This window comes from Megalops cyprinoides, chromosome 2, assembly GCF_013368585.1.
Source record: "Megalops cyprinoides isolate fMegCyp1 chromosome 2, fMegCyp1.pri, whole genome shotgun sequence".
NCBI lineage: Eukaryota > Metazoa > Chordata > Actinopteri > Elopiformes > Megalopidae > Megalops > Megalops cyprinoides.
Window position 1 is genome coordinate 37,575,706 of NC_050584.1, and position 19,922 is coordinate 37,595,627.

General features: G+C 40.0%; 1 protein-coding gene across 1 annotated transcript in view; it reads left to right on the forward strand.

Moving 5' to 3' along the window:
* The window catches only part of pex5la (peroxisomal biogenesis factor 5-like a), a 77,385-nt gene that overhangs the window by 51,041 nt on the left and 6,422 nt on the right, over positions 1-19,922 (forward strand). The window contains exons 3-10 of the mRNA XM_036521414.1: positions 859-970; positions 3,222-3,431; positions 4,069-4,192; positions 6,059-6,152; positions 6,617-6,646; positions 8,206-8,301; positions 15,952-16,068; positions 16,709-16,852. Coding sequence (XP_036377307.1) covers positions 859-970; positions 3,222-3,431; positions 4,069-4,192; positions 6,059-6,152; positions 6,617-6,646; positions 8,206-8,301; positions 15,952-16,068; positions 16,709-16,852 — 927 coding nt within the window. The remainder of the gene's footprint in view (positions 1-858; positions 971-3,221; positions 3,432-4,068; positions 4,193-6,058; positions 6,153-6,616; positions 6,647-8,205; positions 8,302-15,951; positions 16,069-16,708; positions 16,853-19,922) is intronic.

The window sequence follows — 19,922 nt, forward strand, 5'->3', positions numbered from 1 at the left end:
GTGTAAAAACAAAAACAAAAAAAAAAGCCACCTCAATGGGTGGGTTTCAACAAAATGACCTACAGTACACTGGTTTGCACAGATTTGTAGGGGAACCAATAGGTTCAGATCCTATTGAAGCCATTGCTGGGAGAAAAATAGTTGATTAGATATAATGATATTATATAGTTGATATATATATATATATATATATATATGATATATATATATATATATATATATAATCATAATATAATATGATTATTACTGAATGAATTCTGATTCATTCTGATTCAGCATTACTGGCTTGGCTGCTAATACCCTGCCTCAGGGCACCACAGGAGAAATGTTGAACTGGCAGAGGAGTAAAGGAGCATGGTAAACATTTTTTAATGGCAGTACTATTACACATGCATAACAGGCTGCTCCTCAGCAGCCCTTTATGGATGAATTTGCATCCTGAGAGCAGGAGGATGACTGATTGCTGATGAAGCATGGCCCCATCTAAGGCAAGAAGTGTTGGTCCAGTGTGAGCTCAGGTGTGGAGGGTGCCATCAGACACATGGCATGTCAGGACTGTGAACTGTTTTTGCAGACAGCATTAGGAGGTTTACATAAAGGTCACCATCAGCTTAATCAGCATGCCTCAGTTACCAGTTCAGATCGAGCTAAATAAGAGGAAATGTCTAATTAATGATGGGAGGTGGGGGGTGGGGAGCGTAGCTGCAGTTGTGAGGGTGGCTCTGTCAACACACAAGCACTGAGGGAATATTCAGTCACAGAGCCTACCTAATGCTGAGGGTCATGCACCCATTCAAGGGAAAACTGTGTTGAAATATATGTCTAGATTTAAGAACTGTTTTATGCTTCCCTTTGCAGCTGGTGAGCGAGCAACAAGAGAGTCGCCCCCTATTGAGCCCCTCCATCGATGACTTTCTCTGTGAGACCAAGTGCGATGCAACTGCTCGCCCAGTGACCTCCAACACAGCAGGTAACCCCTCCTCCTGTAAATTTTAAAACAGACATAGCATGGTTTCCCTCAACATTAACCAGGGGAAGCAAAAATAGTGTGTGGTTTCCAAAAGGCAGAAAATAACTTTTTCCCCACAAGTATTTTGCTTGACCTGTAAAAAATCGATTGTGTACACTACAGTAAAAGCGATTTACCACACAAACAAAATCTTCAGTGTCCTGGTAAGGATAAATTACAACCCACTGAATATAATACCGGTAAAGCTGTTCTGTGAGCAGAAGCAAGGTAGCATGAATAAGAAACCTCAGGTGGAGGCTGGATACAGATCAGCAATGCATAATGGATGCCTCAAAGCTTTGATTTGTAGGACCTTGTTTTGAAACTGGAGTTCATGTTTGATGCCCTGCTGGTTTCATTCAAACAGGTTTCATATGGTTTGATACGACAGACATTTAGATATTCAATTTCAAGCTTTAAAGGTCAGTGAATCCACTTTTTAAAGCCAGAGAAAAACATCTACACAGTAATGGACAGCGTTTTGAGAAAAATCAAGTGCAGTGACACTAAGTGTAATCATCATTTCTGTGAGATACTTACTTCACATTGTATATGTTAAAGTGACATGCATTATTATATGTACATACAGTATATATATATAAGTTTAAATATATATATAACAAATATATGTATAACAAATATACAATGTAACAATATTGCAACAATATTGCAGTTGTTACATTAGACAATGTAATGAAGCAATATGAAGGATTTAGTAACATGCCTGCCCTGTCACTAGAAAAAGATTTAGGTGCACCAAAGAATCTGGGCTTCAGAGCCTTCTTTATTGCTTTGAAAACTTGGCTTTCTTCTGTAGTTGATAACACTCCAGATAACCAGCTCTGTCTCCCGTCTGTTTTCCTGCCTGCTTTGATTTCTCATTTCTAAAATGTGTCATTTGTAGAATACTGACATACCAAGAAAAAAAACTTAACTTAGTCTACCTGCATTATAAATCTTGTGTCCAGTTGTTCATAATAAATGCTAGTCTTAATTGTTTAGGTTTCATTGTATTTCACTGACAATGATCTGGATTTTCAGGCAGCAACCAAGACTGATATTGTAAAATGCCTGTTTATGAGGTGGGAATAAAGCCAGGACACTTGTGTAAGAGCACTCATAAATGTACAAGAAATGCCACTGTCTACCATGAAGGACACATTCAATCATCATCACTGATACTTTCATTACACATTTATGTGACTGCTCTAGAACAGTCACAGAACTGCATTATACCCTCCTATTGAGTAATTACAAATCCACCGATGTCTAAGCGTCCTGTAAATTAAAGAAACCGTTACAACTGTATGCAGAGCACTGTTAACACAAAATGACATACAAATTTATGATTTATGTAGTCTTGACAGAAACTTTATCTGCCACATATCTACTGTATCTACTTTATCTACTGTAATATTATGCAAAACACTATATATGCCAAGACGTACTGGTTTGCAGAAAAGGCCCAAGGAACTGCAAGCTCAATCACACATTTGGAAAGCATGCTCTCTTGCAGTCTTAAAGAATTAATTAACTTGAAGAAAGTGGAATGTTACATCAGTGCAGGGGCTAAAGATGCTCTCAAATTTGATTTGCTAATTTGCAGTTAGTGCTTAAAGAGCAGCAGTTTATGGTAATGAAACCTATGTGTCAATCCATGACTCTAAAGTGAAAAGGGGAATAACTTCTCCAACCAGAAGGGAAAATATGATTAGGGTTCAATGACCTGAAAAGGGAAAAAGAGAATGCAATATAAAAAGAGACGCTGTCCTTGCCGGTCCGATAGCCTGGCTTCAGATTGCTTAATTGACCAAATCAAAGACCTCCCTGGTAGGCTGCAATGCCCAGTGCCCACTCACATTCTGCCCATCACATCTGTGTATTTTAATGCCATTAGATCAGAGCAGTACAGGCGGATGGGGCTTCTGGAATTGTATCCAGAGGCCCGGTGGAATGGGTTGGTACAGAATACCCTTGACCCTGTTTCAACTGATCACTCCCTTTAAAATAAAACAGAGCTCTAGGGAAAGACCTTATCCTAATGGTTGATACAGAGATGCACTTTTGATATCCTCCAAAAACCTCCTTAGTAAAAAAGTATTTGACTGCTGTGTGACAATGAAAGCGCAGGAGTTGGTGCGACTTTTATCGTTGTTAATTCCAAGTGCTGTGCTGCAAAATTTGTGTTGCTAAACTTTTCTGTTCTCCCTAGTCCTGTCCTCAACCTTGGATCTGTTGGACCTCAGCGAACCTGGTGAAAGGAGAAATAGCAAGGACAAAAAAAGTCCTCTGGCATCACGTGGGGAGGGCCCCAAGTGCACCCCCCACAAGAAGAAGCAGGACGACACAGAGCTGATCCAGGTGGACATTGAACAGAGCATCCCCATCTCTCGGACACCTGAGAGAGTATCTCTGGACTCAGGTACAGACCTCCGCCAACTCTCTACTCCTCCACTTAAACCTCATTCATTCTGCAGGGATCTGCTGCTAAGTCTGTACTTACAGTATGCTAGCCATGGATCCTGTGATCATTATACATGTTTCTTTATGGCCTGAATCTAGTAGATCTGCCTACTAATTCTGTCCAGATAGTCAGGGACAGCTCTATAGTGTGTATTGGTCTGGACACACAGGGTCATACAGTCATTCAATAGCTTCATCAAGGGTATTAATCCCATAGCATTAGGAATGGCTCACACATTAATCGCATTTGTAAAATAAAACTAAATTTGTCATTGAGAAAGGCAGTTGGGACCTGCAGAACAGTTGGACTGAAGACTGGCTTTTAGAAGTGGCAAGATTAATACAATTTGATGGTTCGAACCACACATTTATCACTTACATGGGAAAGCTTTCACTCACCCTGTGGTCTTCACATTTCTCTAAATTGGCATAGCATTACAGAATTTGTGGTACACTGCTCTAGTCAAGGCTGTACTGAATGTTTTTCCTCAAATGTCTAATCTGGCATAAGTTAACTACTTGTCATGAATCTCACGTGTTTCCACTGTGATTTAAGCCAGAACTAACATTTCTGTTTCCTCCTGGTTTGATATCAGTCAATATTTCCTCTCCGTTGGAAAAATGGGAGGAGCTGAACCACCATCCAGAGAGAAATGGTAGCAGGAAGTGGAAACTGGAGAGAAGACGTTCATCAAAGAATTCCTCCAATGAATTCCTGTGGTAAAGCAGATTTGTCCCATATTTTATCAGTTTTAGTCTGTGAAGAATATTATTTATTCAATCTGCTTCACAGGTGCCGGTGCTTTAAAGATTTCAAAAGAAACTTTTTTTAATCTAATGGGTACATAGAGCAGACATATTGTATGCTACATGTTGAAAAAAGTGCCATTTTTCAGTGGTTGGGCACTATGGAGTGCACTTCAGAGAACATAGGCAGAAACACAGAGTCCAAACATGAAAACAGAATAAGAATTTTCTGATTACTGTACAATATGATTTAAAAGGCATCAGACTATATATTTATAGGTATAATAAAGGCAATAGCAGAGAACTTAGCACAGAATTTAGGCTAATGCAGGCCTTAAATACTAAAAATGGACATGAACTATGTTTGAGCTCCTCTGACTCACCATGTCTCACCTCTCAGCCTCTCCGCATGAGAGGCGGTATTGTGACCCCTGAAATAAAAAGCTGACTTCCACGTACTGGGGACTTGTTGTTTTGTCAGCACTCTGTATAGCATATGCAAAAGGAAACATTCAGTGACCCCATAAGTATAAAAAAGACACAAGAAAAAATCAGGAGAGATTGAATAGCTACAAATGTTCCTTCATGTAGGTGACATTTTTAGACTGCTTGAAACACGCCAGACAGAGGGTGAGATGTCACCAGCAAGTGATATATAGCATGATTGTCATTATTACTGTTGGCAGCTTCCATTAGTGACAAATGCAAGACGGTAGCATGCTTAAACAGTGCTGCAGTATGTGCATCCTGAATAAATCACAAACAATATTCTGCACCAATGTTTAAGCAATTTAAAACTTAAGTAATATCTTAACTAGTACCCTAAATAGCACAATACTCAGACATACAGTATGTCAATTATAAATATAATTTGACCCTTGTAAGATAAATATTAATGATTTTATTATGCATTTTATTATTAGTAAATTATTTGCTTTGAAGAAAAATGAAATATTATATTTTATTTACATATTTATGTTTTCATATACACTTTTATGTTGCAGTACTTATGCTGATACATTGTGTAGACTTTTGTGTTCATTTTTCCAGCAATGTTGGTCTGTTCATTCAATGCATCAGTATGCAACAAAAGAAATCTTAAATCAGACAAAAATAAAGATGAAAGCTTAAAAAAAATCATTGAGTCCTACAATAATTGTGCTTCTGTCTGACAATTGCTAACAATCACCTGGGCTCTGCGCTTGGTGATTATGTCCGCAGGGTGAAACACTCAAGTCTGAATACACACCGAGCCTTGACGTCTGTATGTGACAAGCACTTGTGACACACTGCAGAGCCAGACCAATAGAAAAAAATCTGAATTCCTTCTTTTAACTCCATTATGCATCCCATAATAGAAAGTATTAATTACATTATGAACACAATGGCAACTCCAATCTCTAAAACTGTGGACATTTATTTTTTGCATAATGGTATACTGTAATTTAGTCAATTCATGGCAGCCAATGATCCTGCTCATGTACCTGGATGATGACGTATAGACCAAGTTATGTAAGCGGTAATAACTGATGATGGATGTACCCAGAGTTAAATCCTGCTGGCTATGCTAATGATGCCAGTCATATAAAACACTGAAAGCTTTTTGTAACATGTTGAAAAGGCTTTTAGATGGAAATGATCCCCAGGGTATTCTGTTGTTAATGTGTTCTACAAGTAGCCTTTTGAACACAAGATTGTCATGAAAGTATCAGAGGAAGTTATTACTAACATATATGACTAAAAATGAAGTACGCAAAACATTTTAGGCAACTGGTATTGACAGCTGGAAATGTCTGTACAGAGGGAAAGCACACTGTGGACTGTGCCATCTCTTTTTAGGTCCACAGATTACAAAATGCAGCCTGAGTCAGCTGCAAAAAACTCACTGGAAGCCAATGCCAATGTAGAAGTGGAAGCCCTCCCAGTCTCTCAGGTAAATGCTTTTGCATTATTCTCTGAATTACCACAGTGTATTTTCACAGCAATCCTTTCTTCATATCAACAATGGCTCCTCGTTCCTTTGAAGCACACGCTACAATACAACTGATGAGTGTGCATGTTTTTTTGTGCGAAGTGTTGGGAAAATGTCATAGAACATGCTGAGGGAAGAGAGAGAGTGTCTTGGGAGATTCAAGTCCCCATTGGTCCTCCAATGAGTACAAGCAATAGCTATGATTATTCCAACAGATCATTTATTTTTGACAAAGTATAGTGTACCACTACTATGAAATTTGAAAACTGATTGACTGAAATTTGAAAATTGAGTGCATGAACCCTAGAGTTGCTGGTGTGGAAAATCCTGCCTTTACAAGTAAACCTTTACATAAAAATTCATTGTTTTGTCACATCATGTTACCTCTATGTTTTCTGCTAATACTTAGAATTCTTTTATTTCAGCTCAACATGCAGTATGTTAGTGGAAGACAAGTAAGCTTCTCTACAATCTTTTATGTTGGAAATATGAAGAGCAAACATTTGCTGCTTAAGAATGGCATGACTGTAGTCCGGTATAGTTCATTGAGTATAATGTCGCTGTAGCCCTGCTTATTAATAACATGAAAGTGTTTACTACACAATGCACAAGCTTTCAAGTAATCAGAGGAATTCAAATTATGTTGTCATGCAACAGAGCACACATGTCAAATACTTTCTTTCACACTGGAGCATGCTGTTTCTCCAGTGCTTTCTGTTGTTATCTGTTGTTATTAAATTAATAGCTCATGAATTATTCACCTGCCTTACGCTGAACCCATTACCGTGTAGGTCTCGCATAACAGCTAAGGCATTTATCACTTTTTCAACATGCAACTAAGTAATAGATATGGGAATAAAAAATAGTCCCAGATATGGTGAAAAATGCACAAGCAAACGTTACATTGGTCATCCATGGTGCATGCTTTGTCTAATCTTGAGACTGAAACAGTTGCCTATCAAGGGCAACTTTTTTCCCTTCCAAATGTTTTTTACCATTGTACACTCCCAGCACCTGCAACCACAGCTCTACAGAGCTAGATTACACAGAAAAGGTCATGTATAAGAGCTGGTTCTGCAACAGTGACAGAAGAACATTGCACCCTCCTATTGCATAACTACTGTAAGACATTCATCATAATCTGCAAACTCAAAGATGGACAGGAAATGTTTTACAGGGGATTTTTTAATAGAAGAGAGAATGGAGGACCAAATTCAGCTTAGTGGGATAATAAATAAATAATTCAACAACTTTAATTAAATCTCGCATTAACAAGGCCTTTCTAATGATTGTGTATGGAAGATGTAATGTTAAAGGTAATTGTTGGGCTGACATGAGGTCTGACAGAACACATTTGTCATTAGAAGCATGCAGAGAGACAACTGCAGCAGATTGAAGCACCAGTGATCCTCCTACCTGGGGCCTCCAGGACATTTTCCTGAGTGGATCATGCACTTAATTGAATTTTTTAACATCTGTAGTTGATTAACCACCCTGGGGCCACTGCCACTGCCAATTTAATCCACTTCTGTAACACATGTAATGGCACTGGTGGGGACACAATGAATATTGTTATGAATTATATTAGCATAGGGGTCAATAGGGCTTACTCAATTTTCTTTTTCCTCTGCGTGTGTTTTATGAAATGTTTGGGCAATTTATTTGGGGGGGGGGGGGGTATTGCATTTTATTGCATGACTTTATAACTACAGTTCAGATATTATGTGTCTACTGATATTTGTCATATCTCAGCTGAACTTCTCCCGTTTAATCATAGTGGAGTGGGCTAATAGAATCTATGGGATTAGAATTATGAGGAGAGGCGAAGAGCACAACATGCTTATGATCAGATGAAGGGGTGGAAGTTGCTGATGGGGGCACTGATGCTAGTTCCTGAGCATCCTGGGCATGTCACAGAGCTGCAGAGGCAGGGATTTCTCCCAGCTGGGGGAGGGGCCATGCTGGCTGACCTCACACCTGGGTCTGTCTCCTTCTGTCTGGCTGTGTCTGACAGGGCCGTCTAAGCAAGGACCAAAGGTGGGGGAGTGCTCTCTTGTCCAGGAACCAGTCCCTGGAGGAGGAGTTTGAGAGAGCCAAAGCAGCTGTGGAGGTAAGAAGGCTCTGCCCATCCTTGCTTTTTCCAGTGGTCTTTCAAAGGTTTTGATCCACATGTGTGGATGTAAAATTCATCAATGCTGGGTTTTAACCCTTTGTATTGTATGCAATGCCTATGCGCTGTGATGAGCCTGGTGGGTTTCTTTGTCTGGAAGTAGTCCCACCCAATGGTAACATAGCCTGACTGTTCAGGAATTCAGTAAACAGTCGCATGCAAAGAGCACCATGGAAACAGGGACGAGAGTTAATGGAAGCATTAGTCTGTTTGGCTGAATATCAAATGCCTGATGGAAATACGATCTGCATGTGCTATGTCTGACCTCGAAAATGATGTGAAAACCTTGGCACAACTTCCCACCCTCTTGAGAATAAGTAGGTCAGTATTTTCCATACCAGACATATCAGTTAACATATCTGAAGTTACACTCACTGTAATCACATAAAGGCTTTTGATCATGAAGTCCTGTACTTCGACAAAGAATGTTCTATGAATGACAAGTATTCCAGATGAGAGAATAAAATATAAATAAAGATCGGGTGATTTCCATTAGGCAACTACATGCACCACATTTTGAAGAAGTGTATTGGGATTTCATGGAATTTCAGGTTCCTCAACAATGTATTTCTTGCACTATCCCTGGAACCCCTACCAGACTCATTCAGCACCTTCTCCTCCTTGGCTTGTAACTGCACGAGACCAATGTCTCAACAGAGCTGGCACTTCCTGCATTGGGGAATGTAAAAGAAACAGGTCTGCTTGTATTACATGTGTCGCGCAGTGCCGCAAGCTGCGGCACACACAGACATCGGTGCAGCCAATGAATAATGGAGCAAATACGCGACGACTGTGACCGACTGAAAGGGTCACTTGTGAAGAGCTCTCAGGCCCCGTCAGAACATCGCCACACGATAGGAGTGATGATGCCGCATCTTGTCCTGCCACAGAACCTGCACTGTAGTAGGGGTTTTGTACAAGCTTCTTGCCAGAGTCTAGCAGTTCCGATAAGTAATGGCATCCAGAAATGCACACAGACAAATGGGCGATCGATTGGAAACACAACCCAGGACTTCGATCATGGCCTGAGCTCTGGTTTGCACACAGAGAACTGTTTCATTAGATGGCCCGGCCATTTGTGGCCGTTGCTCTTACTATTAGGATTCATCATTTCCTAAACAGCCAAGAGTATGCATACTTTATACTTATTAAAAAAGGAGAGCCTAAGTGGCCTGAAAGTATCTATTTGTATCAAATCTGTTAGCTACCAATCCATTCAATCTTCGTAATAGCCAAATGTCTACTTTAAAAAGTACAGACTCCAAATTAACAGGACTTAAGCTCTAAAATGTCCATCCAGCAAGAATAGAACAGATGAGTAGTTATGGCTGTGGTGCGCTTAATATAAAACCATTAAGAAGGGGAGATAAAATGGAAATTGCCTTTGAGAAAAGGAGCTCACGGAATACTTTGCTTATATTTAATTTGGATAGAGACTGATAAATGGAGCACTAAAGTGGGTGGGGCATGACCGCTTGAGCCATTTCAGATTATGGCAATCACAGTGCGCTAATGAAGGCAGCCCAGTCTCATTTAAAAAAAGTGCTGTCTGTTCGTGACAGAAAAAGGCCACCAGGTTGACTTTGCTCTGAGAAAGGGTGTTTTGCTGTGAGGTAGTGATAGCATAGACATATACCTGATAAAGTCAGGATCAAGTTAACCGTGAGCCTCAGATTTGATTAAAACAGTATGAAGTGGCTCACCTTTTAACATCTGAAGGTCCTCACTCAGCCACTGGGAAGGGACTGCCACTGTCTCTGAACAGAGAGCAAGTTCCAGCGGGTGACTGTCAAGCCTAAATATAGATGCAGGCAGAGAGCTGTGTGTTATTAGATCCAGGGTCCTTTCACATGTTTCTTTGTGCATGTCAACTCAGATGAAGAGAAGAGGCATATCTGTTTTACTCCTTGTCACAGTGTTTATAACAGGGTTGTTTCTAATGTTGTAGTCTCCTTACCTCAGTAAATGAGCGAAAGCATCTCTGTGCCTCTCTGCCCTCTTGTTTTAAACTATTTGTCACACGACGAGAGGAAACGATTGAAGGTATATGAAAGACTAAAGAACACTACTCACTGGCTGTCATGAGACACGAGAGGGTGTGGGGAACTGACCATTGGTCTGTTTTTTCACAGTCATGAGAACAGACGATAGTGCACATAAATGAATTTGTTCACATTATGAATATCATAATAAGAAATAATGACACAATATCTTGGTTTAAAAAGGCATTTATTGGTATAAATTAAGTATCTATTACTCCAAGCCAAAAACTGAAATAAAGTATTACATAAAATACATGAAGTATACATGAAGTATTGCATAAAAGAAGAAAGATTTAACAATGCCAGATTCATTACTGGTACAATATCTTATAAGTGAATCAGTTTACTTGATGTAGGCTAAGATATTTTCGCCATGTCTAATTCAAACACCAAGGTCCATTTACATGATCGAAAAGCGTACTCATGTCATATGTGTATGCTGATTTGCAACAGCCTCTTATTAGGCTTCATAAAAAGATATGGTTTGACAGCAACATGGACACCTGTGGATTTGCAGACAGCTTTACTCAGATGGACATCAACAACAGCTGGGATCAGAAACGGAACCATTACAATGGAGCTCGTCTGTGTAATTGCACAGCTTTGGCTTACCGTAGTGTAATAATGAATGTGAATTCATTTGAATGAATATGCAAGTCATAATGCCTTTCTTCTGTCCCATATACTAAAATTGATGCTTTCCATTGCCAAACATGTTCATTCACAACTAAACAAGTGTTGTGTATGGACAGCAGGAAACCAGGAAAAGGCCTGACAATGAATCATATTATTATTTTCTACTAACTGCGGATTCACCTGTAGTGGATTCAACAAACACCCCCAAAGCAAAATATCCAGAGCAACTTACAAAACAACCACCCATATAATAAGGCAACATGAACAACATCACACACAGGAAATTCCAGGCCTCTTCTGAACATGTTCAGTACATCACACAGTGTTGCACTCAACAGTGCTGTTCTCAGTAGAAATGAAGTACTACACTATTCAAAATTCCAACAACATGTCAAAGTGCAATAATGATACCCCAAAGTGCTATACACAAAATCAACATTTGGCAAGTAATGTAAATCTTACAACATACAACTACCTGGGGAGTCAAGATGTATTGTGAAGACTTGGGTCTTCAGTCTGCAGTGGAAGATAGTGACCCTGCTGGAGTGAACAGGACCATGTCTCATATTTGCTTCTAGACTTGGAGGCAATTCTCTCCCTGTCTACTAAGCTAACACAATCATTTTGAAACTGATGTGGGCTATTACTAGTAGCTAGTGAACAGAGATCAGGAGAGGCTAGGATATTTTGGGAAACTGTGAACCAGCTAAGCAGACAATGCTGGGATGAATTATGAAGGATGAAGCTGCAGCAGTCCAGGTGAAGAAGACTCGGGGTCCATATCAGGAGTTGAGTTGACTCATTGAGTCAAATCATTGTTGAGATATCCTCAATCTTTGTACATACTGCTTATGTTTTTATTATAACTGAAAAAAGTTATTGGGTAGAGCACGTATGTAAATTTTTTGCATTTTGAAACTTTTTGAAATTTTTAGCAAGATTACTTTAAAAAAGATTGTCCTTCTACTGTATGGATTGTCATCTTTTCTTTAATCGTAGAACTAGGTAGTTGCTTTTGTGTGCCAAATTGCAACATCCCTTGAAAATTTGACCAGCTTCTACACAAAATCAGGAATCACTGCAAATTGCATTTTTATAATTACTTCTTTTGACAATGATGTATTTATTAATTAACCAATGAATCTCCCAGTTAATTCATATGCTACTCTGACATGTTTTGGCAGGCAGTGAGCATGGTGCATTGCATTTCACATTCACACTTCATCAGAGTCACTGGAATTAAAGTCACCCGCAGGCAAGAGGGGCTTGATCCATTAATGCAGCGAAAGATTGGGCTCCAGACGTGAAGCTTACACAGCAAGCCCAGAAATTTCCAGCACGTTTGACAATCATAGGAATCAACATGGCCGATTTGTGTGCAAAACATCACGTTTTTATGCCAAGAAAATATTTATGCCAAGGTCATGTTTTCTCTGAAGAGTAGCTTAGTGCAAATGAAAATATATACACACTGGTTATAGTTGCTTGAAACATTTCTCGTCAAGACCTTGAAGACGGATTCCTGAATAATGAGTTAGATGTTTCTGCAATCATATGCCATCAGAATGAAGCTACAAAGGAATTGTATGTATTTTATTGTTATAATAAACATTTTGAGATCTCTTGGGGGCTATCTCTTAAAAAGATGGTAACTGATTATGTTGTTTTCTTGTTAGAAAAGACATGTACCCATGCTATGTAATATATGCAATGACTTGAAGTGAGTTATACCTACGATATCCTGCTTAGCTTGATGTACTAGGGCACGCTTAACTCCAGTGCACTTTACTTTTTTGTCATGCATGTCTAATTGCTTTGGAGGGGAACTGTAACCACTGCAGGAAAATTGTCATTGAGTAAAGTATTGTTGCATTTGTAATTCCTACTCTCAGAGATAGTGGAAATTCAATCATAATTTAACCCCAGGTCTGTACCGCTTTAGTTACGATGTTATGAAATGTAATAGTTTATATAAATTGCATCACCTAATTAACATGTTTTCCTTTATTACCTTGCACGGTAAATCAGCCATAACTCTGATATGACATGATACATATTCTGATTGATACCATTTTTAAGTGGTTTTTAGTTTCAGTTTTACTGTTTACTGCACCTAAAATGAATTAAACAGACATAAAGACATAAAAAGGATAAAATAAAGATTAAATGGATAGTGAAGTATTAATTACTATACACAATTCACTTTCTTCTGTTCTCCTGAATTCCTGTTACAGTCTAAATCTAGAGTCTTGGCACCTTTCTTGGTCTTGCTTTCAGGCTCTCAACACTGGTCCTTTGTCATAGATGCAGTGCTCTTGACTACAGCAGTGGCAAATGCTCTTCCTTCATGCAGAAATCTTGCCACTGATTTTCAAACAGAAATCTCCAACGCACAGCCACTATACAAATATGAGTGTGACAAGTGTGTAAGGTTAATTCTCTTCCCCACCTGCTCTGGGCCTAGAGCTGCATCAGTGCACCTGAGGCCTGTGATCCATCAGGCAATTTGTTCAACAACAGCAGCCAATTACTGGGTGCCTTTCACTCCCAGCAGGAAATGGCAGCCTGTGTTGACCCCTACAGCACAAAAGGCCCCTGTCCAGCAGCTTGCATGTCACTGGTGTTCTCCTCAATATGTCTCAGACCTAATCACACACATGAAGCCATAGCTATTGGTGACAGATGCACAGGACAAACAGCTCTGCTGTGATGAACGCCTACACTAATGTTTGCAAGATGTCAGCCTCACTGGAAATATCAGCTTAAGCTACATTTCATATATTTGAAGAAGGAATTGCTGTTTAGACCATTTCAATGCAATAGATGTTCTGTGGAACTTGTTCAAGTTCAACTGTTCAAATTTCAAGGCAGCAGCAATATGCTCTACTGGTGAGCCATGACCTAGTCATCATGTTTGCATGCTATCTTGCTTGGTAGTAGCTGCGCCTTGTGTGATAGCTTATGAAATTAATAGGGTCCCTAGCTGGGCTTCAAATGCATAAAGTAGTGATTCTGGTTTTGCACAGGTTGAAATATTTCTTAATTAAACAACCCAGCAAGCTATCTCAAAAGGGATAGTTTTGCTTAATCACATCGCCAGTCTTAAGAATGAAACATCAAGTATGTCTGCTTCATTGAAAAATTACCTAAGGCACAATTTTGTTTATGTGATTGCTTCATCACTTAAAACTCTCTCTAAACTATGGTGACAATCATGGTTGTCAGTTTGTTGTGAAAAGTGCTGGGGACAACGACAGGTTCGACGGGTTCACACCTTTTTAAAGTGGTGGGGACGAAATGGGCCACGACAAAAAGTAGTGGGGAGATGTCCCCAGCGTCCCCAGTGTAAATGATGTCTATGGTGACAATATACAGGGCAATAGGACAACAACAGACCTACAGAAAAACACCACCAGGCTGAAGTGACAATGATCTACCTCCACCATATACCTATGTCTACAACCATACCTCTTTTGTGCAAATTACTGTACTGTACTGCAATGGAGTCAGTTCCTTGTGGTATGAATTCAGCATGAATGCAATGACACCACACAGAAGGACTGAAATTTGCATTTTCCATGTTGTTCATAGTGTCAAAAAGTGCCACATGGTTAACCAGGTTATGTTTTGGCCAAAACATGGTCTATACAATACATAGTCAGATGTATGTAAGTTTTACTTACATCAAAATGAAAAACCTATAGAAGTATTAGAAGACAGCCACATAGCAGACATATAGTGTACAGTCAATTTAAGGAACAGACAGAAAAATAAACTGCAGTATGTTTGTCTCACTGAAATGTAAGAGAGTGTAGCAGGATTCAACTCTCTTATATTATTCACTCACTAGTCAATAGAGCCATTTTCTTGACCTATGATCTGTGACCTACAGGCCTGCATATGTGTAGAGGTGTCACAGGGTCATCAATTATCTGCAAGCACCCACTCACCAATTTAAGTACTGTTCTCAAAGCTTCAAGGAGTGATTATCCATTGGACATAAGGTCAAGCAGAATAAAATGGCACAAAATGAATTTCACTTGAACAGTGACTCATGAACCATTATCACTGCTTTGGCTATAGAGAGAGGCATACAGTTGTATGGATTAGCACATTGAACAGTGTCTTTTATGTCTACACAGTATCTACACAGTGCCTGTCGCTTGAGGTATCAGCAAAACTAAGCCTCTGAAAGTAGTTGTGTTTCTCAGTGTGGCACTGTGTTTGCCAGACCAGAAGTAATCTAGTCTTGTATAGTGGAGTGTACTGCATGAGCTATACCAAGGCTAATGGACACTGCCACTGTGCACTCTCAGAGATGGGCTGGGGACTGACTGTGCTGCACGCGGCCAATTATTTCACAGGTAGGGGGAGAGGCAGCAAGGGGTAACACAGAGCAGCCATCTGTCTATTGAACCTTGTCCCTTCACAGCTCAGGTTAGACGAAATGATTGATCTCCTCTTCTGTTACAGTTGGTGTCAGGCTCAATGCTTTTTGTGTAGCTCTTGTCTGGTCACAAAAAAAAACTAAACGCAGAAAGCGGTAACTAAGTACGGTTTCAATCAGGAAAGTGCAGAGGCTCAGTGCTCATGTAAGTGAGATGTGGGATGGATGGGCCTCAGCTCTCAGACATCTATTAGTATTCATGCATGGCCATTCATTATTCAAAGCACCACAGGTGGCTGCTGAGTGATAAATTTAGTGGCCCACCGATACTGACTTTGAATGTTTAAACACTGTGCACACATGGACACTGAAAGGGCTTATCAGGAGTCACTTCTGAGGGAGAGCTTTGTAGAGGTACTCCTTCAGGCAGATGGAAACAGCATTCTCTATGCTCATTATTCTTTTCCCTGTGTACTCACCTTCTTAAACTCTGTTCTCTTCTCTCTCCACACCCCCCCCCCCCAGTCTGACACTGAGTTCTGGGACAAGATGCAGGCTGAGTGGGAAGAACTGGCCCGCAGAAACTGGCTGACAGAGAGTGAACAAGTCCAGATCCCTTCCAGCGTTTCTCCACATGAGAAGGTGCCTCACTGATCTGTCTGACATAGCAGTGTGTGCTTGCATCTTTGCATGACATTTGCATTTGACTCAGCAGACAGAGGGAAGTATACCATCTTATGGCAGATGGTTCCAAGTAATAGTTAAACATCCTACAGATGTGTGCAATGTAGATCATACTAATCTAACACTTTATCTCAAATTGAATTAACAATCACATAATTGAAACAATGTAGTTGTGGGTTATAAAAGCTGACTGCTGGCAAAATCCTGTAATTACTGCTGTGCGCAGGGAGACTCTATGCCATATGTTACTTTCACATATGTATTGGTTATGTGTCAACATTTGCAATCTAAAGTTGAATTAAAAGTAGGTTAGATTATTTTTCTTTTTATAATATTCCCATCCCAGTGGAGCCAAATAAAGTGTTTGTCGTGATGAAATAGGGTCCAACATTAATATCAGAATGAAATGCTTCATAGAGCATTTCAAAAGAGCGTCAGACTTGTTCTTTACATACAATTCATAGTGGGGGGTGTTTATTGGGGAAAGATGCATATGTCTGAATATTGAACTCATATTGAAACTGTCTTCAGTTGCTTGCATTTGTATGCATGCAGGAAGCGCTACAGCCAGCTTATGGAGGGTTCTGTTTGGTTTCAGGGCTACTACTTTCACACGGACAACCCGTACAAAGACTGGCCCAATGCTTTTGAGGAAGGGCTGCGGAAATCCCGAGAGGGGGACCTTCCCAATGCTGTCCTGCTGCTGGAGGCCGCAATCCTGCAGGACCCGCAGGACTCTGAGGTGAGAAAGAACACAGTGACATGGAGCAGGAGAGCCGTGGCAGGGCCTCCATCAACATATCCCCACACTTCCCACTGAGAAGAAAACAGTCTCCATTCAAGCCAAGGTCTGAGACAAATTCACCAATCACAGGTCCATTGAACCCTTGTAAATACCCCTGTGAAGCTGGGGAAGACTGTTGGTTGAGTGCAAACAGGGCTTTGACTGATGGAGAGGCAGACATTTACATGGGTAAAACTGTTCCCATCCTGTTTAACCAATGAGTCATCTCACAGTCTCTCAGGGCTGGATTGCATTGCTTATTTCATAACAATAAAAGAGGAAAGAAGATCAATGTAGGTAAGCGGGAGGTAGCCGTAGTCGTCATATTTTAAATTTGTGTGACTTTGGCTCCATCCCCACTCCTAATTACATATTTAAATCAACTGTTTACCTGAATGAAGACAGATGATGATATGCTCAAGGCAATAAGTATGAACCCATTCAATCTGCAGGATTTGCTTCTCCAGAAAAAGGGTTGCCAACACTTTATGCAGATTAGACCCAGAAAATACCCATAAATGTGCTATTTTTTCCACTTAGAGATTACCCCTCTCACACTGTAACTAATTTGATTCCTAGCTCGCTCTCTGCATGATCCAGTGATCGTCTCTTCACTGTCAAAAACCTTAGGGATATTCCACAAGCTCCTCATTTCGAATCATTCAGGATTGTTACATTAATAGCCTTTTAACGTATCACTAATTGAATTTCAATGTCACAGCACAGAACAAGATAACATAGATTAATGAAAAACCCAGATTTACTACACAGTAACGGCAGTAAAAACAAACTGATGGTTATTATTCATTGTAGACCCTTAAAATATCCATAGGCACCCTATAGGCAAATATGGCAGCCTGAAGAGAAGTTGAAGAGAGACTACAATGTAGTGTGATGGTTCTCCTAAAAGCAACACACTGGGTGGCTCAGCTTTTAAGTTAAACAAACAGCCCAACACCAATTAATTCTGGATGGAGTAATAACAGAGGACAAATCATTAAGTCCACTTAATGAATTTGGTGGAATGCCAGATTCTTGTCATCACTCCAATTACCATTTGATGTCTCATAGGAGGTGGGTCATTGCTACACTGGCAAATAAGATGAGCTTGTCTCCCAGGTTTTAGTGCTGTTGACTCCGGGCCTTTGAGAAAATGCTTTGTTGCCATGGAAGAAAAGACACTTCAGTAATCTGTAGAGTTCATAATTCCTTCATATCTCAAGGCAGCAGACTGCTCTCCATATCTTCATTTTCTGATGTAATATTCTGGAATTAATATAAAATTTGAGATGTGCTTAGTGATTATCATAATTTTGGGAAATATGACCAAGTGAGACTCTGTCAAGTGCTATGTTGGCTGCATAATCAATCAAACCTCACACATACTAAATATGTATTCTCTATCAGTAGAAACACTTGCAAAAATAGGTCTGCCATTAAAACTGTTCATGTCAGAATGAAGCAAAATTACACAAATTGGGCCATGTTATCTCACACAAACTGAACAGGTACTATTTCAACACAAGCCAATCAGATGTTTCCTAAATTATTTTGTGTAGCTTGGTCTAGTGTCAATCTTACCTGTTGAGGAGAATGAGATCATCTTCTTTCAGATTTTGACACATCAAAGTGTAATATTTTGGATTGAGTTTGTAAAATACTAAATTAGGTTAATTGCTATGATTTGTTAATTTTGATCCAAAGAGATGGTAATTTTTATGACAGAATTTGTTGTATGGTTTTGTAACACTGAATAAATAAATAAATCTATCCTACAAATGTAGTGGTATTGCACAACACAAAAAAGATGTCAGGGCTCAGGCAAGGACTCAGGCGCGGACCACAGGAGCTTCAGGTTCCAAGCGTCTTTATTTAAATCGTCAGGCAAATTGCAAATCAGAAGCAGGCAGGGTTGAAAACCGGCAGGCTGTCCGTGAACAGAATCAGGGTCGGAAACCGGAGCAGGCAGGGTCAGGAACCGGGCAGGCAGGCAATCAGGCAATTGTGGCAAGGCAGCAGGCAAAAAACGAGGTCTGGATACGGGCAGGGTCGAGAACAGGAAACCGCAGACAGAAGCACCAGCAGGGCCGCAACAGGTGAAACACACTGAGACGAACTAGCAACAAGACAGAGACACACAGGGAAGACATAGGGCTGGGGTGACGAGGAGATGGGATGCAGGTGGGCAGGCAGGCAGGTGAAGGAGATGAGGCAATGAGGCGGGCGGAGACCAGGCGGGGAGCGGGGCAGGGCTAGAACACAAGGAAAACAAAAGCACATGGACAGGGAAAAACAAAAACACCACAGCTAAGGGGGCGGAGCTCTGACATATATAGAATGTAGAAAAGAGGTATAAGTACGTTGAGGTATTTAAACACAGGTTTTTTTTTACGGTATGTCATGACATTAAGATGTTAAAGATGGCAAATGTGAATCTACAAGTATATTTATAAAAAGTATACTATAAAAGTATGTACGCTTTAAAGCACAACCAAGATGCCTGTCATTTGTTTCAGCCAAGGCCAGAACATAACTTTCAATTGGCTATAATGAACATATATGTCAATTGGCTGAATATAAGTAGACACCAATGGTGAGATACATAAACTGGGGTATCGCAACATATTTGATGATGTAATGCAGCACTAAAATTAAGATGGAGACGAAAAAAGAAGAATGAAAGAGGAGGAAAGTGAAGCTAAGTTTGGGTATTTACTATATGGTTGATTGTTTATGCTTTCCATATGTTTAAATGAGGCAAGATGGCACAGAAAGAAATGTTTGTGAACGCAAACAGGACCTAACTTTCTGTGTTGTATAGCAATGGGTTGTGCCCCACCAGCCCATAACTCTGCATACTTGCTTTCCCAATTCTTACCTCCTAGATATGTTGTGGATGAGCTCAAAGCATTACAGGCACGTTGTTTAATTGTAGAACTGTGCTTTAACTTTCCTGAAACACACTTATGGAATACTCTAAAGCCCAGGTGATGAACCAGCTTTTCAATATTTTGCCCTATTGTCTCTC